This window comes from Silurus aristotelis (assembly GCF_946808225.1).
Source record: "Silurus aristotelis genome assembly, chromosome: 18".
Taxonomy (NCBI): Eukaryota; Metazoa; Chordata; class Actinopteri; order Siluriformes; family Siluridae; genus Silurus; species Silurus aristotelis.
Genome location: NC_139591.1, coordinates 23,722,950 through 23,732,949, shown reverse-complemented (window position 1 = coordinate 23,732,949; position 10,000 = coordinate 23,722,950). Strand labels below are relative to the sequence as shown.

The window sequence follows — 10,000 nt, the reverse complement described above, 5'->3', positions numbered from 1 at the left end:
ACAGAGACAGGGACAAGGTGAGGACAAAGATGAGAGATTGTCAGGTGTGTTTTGCTCAACTGTCACCCCAGCCGTGGAGAGTCATGGGAAATGAGTGTGTGTGAGTGTGTGTGAGTGTGTGTGAGTGTGTCAGTAAGGGGATGGTTAACAGTTTGATGTTTTGCTCGGAGCTCTGTGCAGAAACACGCAGCTCTGTCCTGTCATGTATGCTGGAACACCATTTATGTTGTTTGTGTAAAAGTTTTCTGTAGGGACTCGCAGAACAGTGTGTGTGTGTGTGTGTGTGTGTGTGTGTGTGTGTGTGTGTGTGTGTGTGTGTGTGTGTGTGTGTGTGTGTGTGTGTGTGTGTTGGAATGTTTAATCGCATGGCCTTCAGGTTACATAACTCACCGTGTAGAGCAACATTTGGAAATAAAGTTCAAATTTTTTACTTTTGTTTAATTGAATTAAGATCAGTAAAGTGCATGAATGTACAGAATGTGTGATCACCTGACTCCTACGGCTGGCTCTGATTGGCTGCATGAATCCACACTCTCAGGCTTTCAGATCGTCAAATTCAGCCGGTGGTCATATCAATGCTCTCGGGCTGATATAGTATCGTTTTCATAGTAACGGCTCTATTGATAACGCACACTTCCTTCACTCCTCTGCTGTCCAAAATCTCTTCCATTTCCTTCTTCTTCTCCTGCTGGAGCAAACGTTTCATCCTCCTCTTCTTCTTCTTCTTCTTCTTCTTCTTCTACAGATCAAACCCCATGCTACAAGACAGTTTCCACATGTGATATAAATCTTCTCCTCGTTCAACATAATGACATTTTTACCATATATGAGATCTATTGTTAATTGAATACTATACACTTCAATACCTGTGTGTGTGTGTGTGTGTGGTGTGTGGTGTGTGGTGTGTGTGTGTGTGTGTGTGTGTGTGTGTGTGTGTGTGTGCAGGTGTTGACCCGTCCGTGCTGATTGAGCAGCTGTGTGAGTTGTGGAGCAGGAAGGATCTGAAGGAGGTGAGAACATCAGAACATCATCCAGAACCTTTCCACTGATCCACACACTGTCTGTCTGTCTGTCTGTCTGTCTGTCTGTCTGTCTGTCTGTCTAGATTTATTTATGTATTTCTTTGTTTTTCATTTGTCTTTATTTTTAGTTACAATTCTATTAAAGTTATTTATTATTTTGGTGGTCTTTCTTTTTTTTTCTTTCTTTCATTCTTTTTGTATTTTTACACGATCGTGTTCTCTTGGTTTCCTCCAGCTGAGACTGCAGGCTGTATCTGGGTTCTCCCGGTTCCTCTCGCCCCTGTCCGGTCTCCTGATGCTGCTGGACAGCTGCCCAGGTGTCCAGAAGAGCAGGTCTCCCACGCTGGCTCAGTTCCTTCTCTCAGAGTTTGTGCGCTGGAGGCGGGGCCTGGTGGGGGTCAGCATGAAAGAGCTGAAGGACAAGGAGGAGAAAAGAAACCTGCAGCTCCGGGCTCTAGAGCTTATTACGGCCTCACAGCCTGGGTGCATGGACCTCCTGCTGGAGATCTACGAGCTGGAGAGCCTGGAAAAGAACCTCCTGCTGGAGCACGTGGCCTACCTGCAGAACAGATGCTGGTTCAGAGAGGTTCAGACTCGTAGACGTTTTTTAAAGCCCTGTTTTGTCACAACACGGAGTCGGGATTATTTCAGAGAGATATTTCCAAGAACAGATTTGTCCTCGGGGTGAAAAGAAACTTAAACAGACTGAAGATTTGGCAGAACTTTTCGCATCAATTAAATTACACAACCACATTTTACACAATCACCTCGATTAATCCACCAGGACATGTGATCTATACACTCATTATAAAAAATTATAATGTTTATTGTTTTTACATAATTTTATATTATTAATTTAATTTATATTTACAGACTCAGTCTGTTGTAGAAAATTAAATATAAATAATAAAATGAAAATCTCTGCACTGATCTTAGGACTTGGCTTATGAATATTCATAAGTAGGCAAATTTGAATAATTATTATGTCTTCCAGTCAAATATCATCAATAATAGTAAAATATATTCATATATATTTTCCAAAATAATTAATGTATTAATTGTTACTGAATTTAGTTTCCATGACAACCGTCGCACAGTGTTAACTACAATTGTTGAGTTTGGTTAAAATTTGCTGAAGCAGTAAATAAAGTTCTTGGTTTGTTTTCTCGGCAGGTGGCGATGCTCGGCATGAAGTTACGACTTCAGGAGGACCTCGACATGGAGCAAGTTAGTAATTCTTTCAAGAATTAAAAAAGAAAACTCCATTCCCACCACTCGTGCTGTTCTCTCTTCACCCTCGCTCTGCGCTCTCTTAGGTGTGTGTTCCTCTGATCCTGATGGACAAGCTGCCCTTGGTGGAGGCATACGTTCAAGATCACATCGAGCTGCAGAATCATCTGATCCGCCTGCTCGACTCGTGGTGCAGTCCAGACTTTAACCTGGAGAACGTGCTCAGGTGAGAAGCTGGACGGGATCTGAAAGAGAAAGTGTCCCTGATCATGCACTCATAAAGTTCAGTGAGGCTTAGCTGCGTGGTGTAATTACACACTCGCATCGTAGTGAGGTTACGATAATTACACGTTTTCAGCTTGTTTAAAACATCAAAGTCGTAATCACTAGTTGGGAATGTTCTGGAATGTGAGACGTCAGAAGAACTGTGAAGATGGTGAGGTGGTGAGGTAAAGAAGGTGTGGTCTAAGACTAAGTGAAGGAGGTGTGGTCTAAGTAAAGAAGGTGTGGTCTAAGACTAAGTGAAGGAGGTGTGGTCTAAGACTAAGTGAAGGAGGTGTGGTCTAAGACTAAGTGAAGGAGGTGTGGTCAAAGTGAAGGGGGTGTGGTCTAAGTCTAAGTGAAGGAGGTGTGGTCTAAGACTAAGTGAAGGAGGTGTGGTCTAAGTCTAATCTAAGGAGGTGTGGTCTAAGTGAAGGAGGTGTGGTCTAAGACTAAGTGAAGGAGGTGTGGTCTAAGACTAAGTGAAGGAGGTGTGGTCTAAGACTAAGTGAAGGAGGTGTGGTCTAAGACTAAGTGAAGGAGGTGTGGTCTAAGTAAAGAAGGTGTGGTCTAAGACTAAGTGAAGGAGGTGTGGTCTAAGACTAAGTGAAGGAGGTGTGGTCTAAGACTAAGTGAAGGAGGTGTGGTCTAAGTCTAAGTGAAGGAGGTGTGGTCTAAGTCTAAGTGAAGGAGGTGTGGTCTAAGTGAAGGAGGTGTGGTCTAAGACTAAGTGAAGGAGGTGTGGTCTAAGGCTAAGTGAAGGAGGTGTGGTCTAAGTCTAAGTGAAGGAGGTGTGGTCTAAGACTAAGTGAAGGAGGTGTGGTCTAAGTCTAATCTAAGGAGGTGTGGTCTAAGTGAAGGAGGTGTGGTCTAAGACTAAGTGAAGGAGGTGTGGTCTAAGACTAAGTGAAGGAGGTGTGGTCTAAGACTAAGTGAAGGAGGTGTGGTCTAAGACTAAGTGAAGGAGGTGTGGTCTAAGTAAAGAAGGTGTGGTCTAAGACTAAGTGAAGGAGGTGTGGTCTAAGACTAAGTGAAGGAGGTGTGGTCTAAGACTAAGTGAAGGAGGTGTGGTCTAAGACTAAGTGAAGGAGGTGTGGTCTAAGTCTAAGTGAAGGAGGTGTGGTCTAAGTGAAGGAGGTGTGGTCTAAGACTAAGTGAAGGAGGTGTGGTCTAAGGCTAAGTGAAGGAGGTGTGGTCTAAGACTAAGTGAAGGAGGTGTGGTCTAAGTCTAAGTGAAGGAGGTGTGGTCTAAGATAAGGAGGTATGGTCTAAGACTAAGTAAAGGAGGTGTGGTCTAAGACTAAGTAAAGGAGGTGTGGTCTAAGACTAAGTGAAGGATGTGTACCTTAAGTCTATGGTTGTGTGTGTGTGTGTGTGTGTGTGTGTGTGTGTGTGTATTAAATCTTTATATTTTTTGCATATTTTTTGCAGGCGGTTTTCTTATTTGTGTCTTTCCAAGCACCAGACGGACCAAATCCAGCCCAAGCTGCTCATCAGACACGTGTTCCGGCTCATGGAAAAGTTCAGCATTGATCCTGGTCTGTCTGTCTGTGTGTGTGTGTGTGTGTGTGTGTGTGTGTGTGTGTGTGTGTGTGTGTGTGTTAATCATGGTTTTAACTGATGGTAAATAATTTTTGATAATCAGCTGAATAAATCACGTATAGTTTTTTTATCATTGTGATTAATGTGTGTGTGTGTGTGTGTGTGTGTGTGTGTGTGTGTGTGTGTGTGTGTGTGTGTGTGTAGGTGTGTGTGTGAACGCTGTGTATAAGAGGAAACTCGACTCCCTGAGGTTTCTCATGTACAAGAGATTTGGAGAGGTGAGAAACGAAAAAATAACACACACTTTAAGTAATAAATTTTTTTCACCTTTAAAATGTATTTCATTGGTCATTAAAAAATATATAATACATTTTTGGATAAAAAAAACGTATGAAAAACACAGTAACAATTAATGTGTTATTAATATACCTCATACATGCCCCTGTGGAGAACTTAAAGGGGTGGTGAGTAAGTTTTAAAGGGGTGGTGAGTAAGTTTTAAAGGGGTGGTGTAGTAAGTTTTAAAGGGGTGGTGAGTAAGATTTAAAGGGGTGGTAAGTTTTAAAGGGGTGGTGAGTAAGTTTTAAAGGGGTGGTGAGTAAGTTTTAAAGGGGTGGTGAGTAAGTTTTAAAGGGGTGGTGTAGTAAGTTTTAAAGGGGTGGTGAGTAAGATTTAAAGGGGTGGTGAGTAAGTTTTAAAGGGGTGGTGAGTAAGTTTTAAAGGGGTGGTGAGTAAGATTTAAAGGGGTGGTGAGTAAGTTTTAAAGGGGTGGTGAGTAAGATTTAAAGGGGTGGTGAGTAAGATTTAAAGGGGTGGTGAGTAAGATTTAAAGGGGTGGTGAGTAAGATTTAAAGGGGTGGTGAGTAAGATTTAAAGGGGTGGTAAGTAAGTTTTAAAGGGGTGGTGAGTAAGTTTTAAAGGGGTGGTGAGTAAGTTTTAAAGGGGTGGTGAGTAAGATTTAAAGGGGTGGTGAGTAAGATTTAAAGGGGTGGTAAGTAAGTTTTAAAGGGGTGGTGAGTAAGTTTTAAAGTGGGTGGCGAGTAAAAGTTTTAAAGGGGTGGTGAGTAAGTTTTAAAGGGGTGGTGAGTAAGATTTAAAGGGGTGGTAAGTAAGTTTTAAAGGGGTGGTAAGTAAGTTTTAAAGGGGTGGTGAGTAAGTTTTAAAGGGGTGGTGAGTAAGATTTAAAGGGGTGGTAAGTAAGTTTTAAAGGGGTGGTGAGTAAGTTTTAAAGGGGTGGTGAGTAAGATTTAAAGGGGTGGTAAGTAAGTTTTAAAGGGGTGGTGAGTAAGATTTAAAGGGGTGGTAAGTAAGTTTTAAAGGGGTGGTGAGTAAGTTTTAAAGGTATCATCACTAAGTTTGTAGGTGTCAAAGTTTTAGATCTCAATATTTAAAATATATTTTTTATTTATTTGTTTGATTTAATTTTATTTAAGTTGTTTAATAATTATCAAACAAGCAAAAATAGACTTGATTAATTGATGGTGAAATTGTCAGAGAATTTATGAATTGAACAGTTACAGGATTTAAAAGAAACACTTTGCATTTATCAGTTTTTCTTGTTGTTTTTAGAAGAACATGTCTGAGGAGAACTGGAGGGACCATGTGCAGGTAGATCTGTTCTTCTGCATGCACTATCTCTGTCTGGTTGGGCACACACACACACGCACACTCACACGCACACACACACACACCCTGTACAATACACACATTTGTCTCTTCTGGAACAGGAGCAAGTGGGTGGAGCTAGTATCTTGTCTGGTGGAAATGAGTGTGTGTGTGTGTGTGTGTGTGGCGTTAGGTCACAGTGAAGGGCAGTGTGGACCTTCAGGTTGTGTTAGTGGAGCTGTTGGTGAAATACAGTGGGCTGAAGGCTGCAGCTCAGTGGGCCAAACACTTCAGTGTCCCAAGAGACCGACTTCCCACAGGGGTGTGGGACACCATGGAGACCCTCCCCCCCAGTCAACTGTAAGTGTGGGAGAGGTCCACACACACACACACACACACACACACACACACACACACACACACACACACACACACTTGTTCTCGGATTAACTTCACATCACTCACACATGCATTAGAGCTTCAGAATGATGTCACTGATACTGAATTTGTATGATTCTTGAACAGTGACATCATTTTGAAGCTCCAATGCATGTGTGAGTGACGTGAAGTTAAATTCAAGATCAATTGTGAGGGATTTTATATTGATGTTATTTGTTATATGAAGCTAATTCAAATGTTATAACTTGTAAAAATAAGTAGACATGATCAGATGAACAGAGTTTGATATGTTGTGGTGGTGGGAGGAGAATAAACCCCTCCAGGCCACGCAGTTCAAGGGAAACAATCATCCTCTGTGCAGTGGCTCCTGGTTTCTGATTTCTTTTTTTCTTCTCTCAGAGAAATAAATGACGTGTGTTCCCCTCTGGATCAGTGGATCACTCCTCCATCTCATCAGCTTCAGTTCTACCAACTTCCTCTGAAGGAGCAGCAGGTCATCATAGTGGGGAACTTGGAGCAGCTGCAGATGTGCAAAGTCATGCTTCTGCAGGTATGATCTGCACATCTGTCCCAAAAAATTAGCTTTTGCATCAAATATGTAAATACTGAGCTCTAATTAAGTAACCAGGCCACTATCCACCAGGCCTCCAGGCCACTATTCACCAGGCCTCCTGGCCACCATCCACCAGGCCTCCAGGCCACTATCCACCAGGCCTCCAGGCCACTATTCACCAGGCCTCCTGGCCACCATCCACCAGGCCTCCAGGCCACTATTCACCAGGCCTCCAGGCCACTATTCACCAGGCCTCCAGGCCTCCTGGCCACCATCCACCAGGCCTCCAGGCCACTATTCACCAGGCCTCCAGGCCACCAGGCCTCCAGGCCTCCTGGCCACCATCCACCAGTCCACCATCCACCAGGCCTCCAGGCCACCAGGCCTCCTGGCCGCAATCCACCAGGCCTCCTGGCCCCAATCCACCAGGCCTCCAGGCCACCATCCACCAGGCCTCCAGGCCACCATCCACCAGGCCACCAGGTCACTATCCACCAGGCCACCATCCACCAGGCCTCCAGGCCACCATCCACCAGGCCTCTAGGCCACCAGGCCACCAGGCCAATATATTATATACATATACACTTAGGAGATTTTTGTTCTTTTCTTTTTTTCTTCCTTATTTCTTTGTTTCCTTTGCTTTACCTTTTTATCTTTCTCTACTTTTCTTTTCCTTTTTAGTTAGTTTTTTCTTTGTTTCCCTTAGTTTCTTCTTATTGTTCTCTTTTTCCTTTCTTTCTTTCTTTCTTTCTTTCTTTCTTTCTTTCTTTCTTTCTTTCTTTCTTTCTTTCTTTCTTTCTTTCTTTCTTTCTTTCTATTTATTTATACACACAATATTTTGTTACTATTCTGCTGACTTGTACTCATTAGCGAATAGTATGCAGATGTTTTGTCACGTGTTGTGTGTAAAGTCACGTGACATGTATACTGCTTGTTTGATTGAGTTGTGATGGCACACAATTATGCCATCACACAGCACTGATTGGCTAATTGGAGAGTAACGTACATTATGAAGTCACGTGACAATGTTTTTTCCTCCCTGGGCGTGTCGTGTAGACTGGACGTGTGGTGGGCGTAGATATGGAGTGGAGAGCTGGGTTCGGTACAGTGAGCACCCAGCGCATCTCTCTGATCCAGCTGGCTGTAAAGGAGCGAGTGTTCCTGCTGGATCTGTGTGCTCCAGGTCTCACTCATCACAGCCTGACCATAAGCTTCATCAGAGCACTCCTGACTGACACCAGGATCCTCAAACTGGGTAAGGAACTGCAAAGCGTGAGGGGATGGTTCTCACTGTAAGGCTCCAGGAGAACATTTCTCACGTTCTTTATGGTAACGTGTAGACTAAACAGCATGATTGTAACATCTAAAGTGGTTTGATGAAAAATGGAACATCTGGAGAACATATGGCAGGCTGTGGTCAGTTTGAAAGCTCACTGTGTGTATGTGTGTAGGTTATGGGATGTCTGGAGATTTGAGGAGTCTGGTGGCTACATGGCCTGAGTTAAAAGAGAAACCTCTGGAGTTTAAGGGAGTGTTGGATCTGCTCCATGTCCATCAGCAGGTAACATTAAAATCTATCTCCATGATGTACTCTTTACCTGCTCTTAAAGGGACAGTACACTAAAAAATCACTCCATCACACAAGTCACATCACACCTTTCTTTCTTTCTTTCTTTCTTTCTTTCTTTCTTTCTTTCTTTCTTTCTTTCTTTCTTTCTTTCTTTCTTTCTTTCTTTCTTTCTTTCTCCCATTTCTAGCTTTTTCTTTTTTATGTCACTTACTCTCTCTCTCTTGTCTATCTTTCTTTCTGTCTCTCTCTCTCTCTCGTCCATTGTGTTGTTGGTAGTAGTGATGATGTTGATGATGATGATTGTAAGTAAATCTGGACCAGCCTGAACCCCTCACACAGTTCTCCTGTATCTTATACTGCTTATGAGCTTTGACCTCTGACCCTTGATTTAGCTGCAAAGGTGCTGGCGAGGCAGAGGTGGGCCTCGGCCCATAGAGGTGAACGAGGGACCTGCGGAGAAAGGGTTGAGTCTGCTGGTGCAGCAGGTGCTGGGAAAACCGCTGGATAAAACAGAACAGCTGTCTAACTGGGAACGCCGCCCACTTCGTACAGGACAGGTCCGCTATGCAGGTCAGTGTCTGTCTGTCTGTCTGTCTGTCTGTCTGTCTGTTTATTTATTTACCTACCTATTTATATACTCATAATATCTCTCTCTTTTTCCTTTTTGCTTTTAAATTGGGATTTTTCTCTTTCTTTTCTCTTGTCCCATTTTTTTAAATTTTTGCTTTATTTTCTGTCTGGCTGTCGGATACTGCCCTCTCTGTCAAACATTTCCTCTTCTCCATCACTTCTTCACACTCTGTTCCTCCATCCATTAATCCCTCCCTCTCACTCTCTCTCTCTCTCTCTCTCTCTCTCTCTCTCTCTCTCTCTCTCTCTCTCTCTCTCTCTCTCTTTCTCTCTCTCTCTCCCCTGTAGCGATAGACGCGTACTGTCTGTTGGATGTGTATCTCTCTCTCTCTGTGAATCCGGCGGCGTTTGGACTTCCTGATGATCTGCTCTCCATCAGACCATCGACCAAGAGTGACTCCGAAAAAAAACCAAAGGAGAAGAGGAAGCAGACTGGCCAGAGGGTCAGTCAGGCCCCCACACACACACACACACACACACACACACACACACACACACACATATCTTCTGAAGGGAAGGCTTCATGTTCTACTTCAGAATGTCACAGTACATGTTGGATTCCATGTTTCCCTCAATGAACCGCTTAACACTGTTTACTGAGGGTGCACTCACTTTTGTTGGCAGTTATTTAGACGATAATGTTGTTATTTTTAGAGGACAGAAAATCAGTACTGATACACAGCTGCACACTGATACTCTAAATGCTGAAATAGTTCCTGAAATGTCAGGGGTGCACTCACTTTAGTGATATACTGAATTATTTTTTATATATATATATATATATATACACACACACACACACACACACACTATTTACTGCAATCACAGTTTCTTAATAAAACAAGATTTAAAAACTGCAAGTGAAAGAAAAAGAGTGTAAAAATATTTCTTAGTTCTAAAAATCGAAACAGGAAGTAACAGGAGCTAATCTAGAATACCTGCTTGTTAGATTCACTGCTAATTTTTATTACATCTATAAAACTTAATTAAATTAAGCTAACTAAACACAATCTCTGAAGGTTATTTGAATGTCGGTATGAGCTAACCTGACAGGATTTCTAGATCTTAATTAGGATTGTTTTATGTTTTTTTAATCATCACTTTTAATGCTAATTAGTTGGCTAATTTGATTTCTGAGAGAAAATAAACGAGCTAGCCCCAGATTTCTAAATGTTTGTAATATGTCCTG

The 10,000-nt window shown here is 42.6% G+C and overlaps 1 protein-coding gene across 4 annotated transcripts in view; it reads left to right on the top strand.

Moving 5' to 3' along the window:
- The window catches only part of exd3 (exonuclease 3'-5' domain containing 3), a 47,116-nt gene that overhangs the window by 4,860 nt on the left and 32,256 nt on the right, over positions 1-10,000 (top strand). For all 4 annotated transcript variants that reach the window (XR_014537862.1, XR_014537863.1, XM_083568699.1 and 1 more), the window contains exons 3-15: positions 946-1,010; positions 1,258-1,608; positions 2,196-2,249; positions 2,339-2,478; positions 3,945-4,051; positions 4,260-4,333; positions 5,624-5,662; positions 5,853-6,019; positions 6,458-6,608; positions 7,668-7,866; positions 8,063-8,172; positions 8,574-8,751; positions 9,100-9,254. Coding sequence is in view for 2 of the 4 variants with exons in the window: in XM_083568699.1 (XP_083424825.1) it covers positions 946-1,010; positions 1,258-1,608; positions 2,196-2,249; positions 2,339-2,478; positions 3,945-4,051; positions 4,260-4,333; positions 5,624-5,662; positions 5,853-6,019; positions 6,458-6,608; positions 7,668-7,866; positions 8,063-8,172; positions 8,574-8,751; positions 9,100-9,254 (1,790 nt within the window). In the remaining 2 variants the exon portion in view is untranslated. The remainder of the gene's footprint in view (positions 1-945; positions 1,011-1,257; positions 1,609-2,195; positions 2,250-2,338; positions 2,479-3,944; positions 4,052-4,259; positions 4,334-5,623; positions 5,663-5,852; positions 6,020-6,457; positions 6,609-7,667; positions 7,867-8,062; positions 8,173-8,573; positions 8,752-9,099; positions 9,255-10,000) is intronic.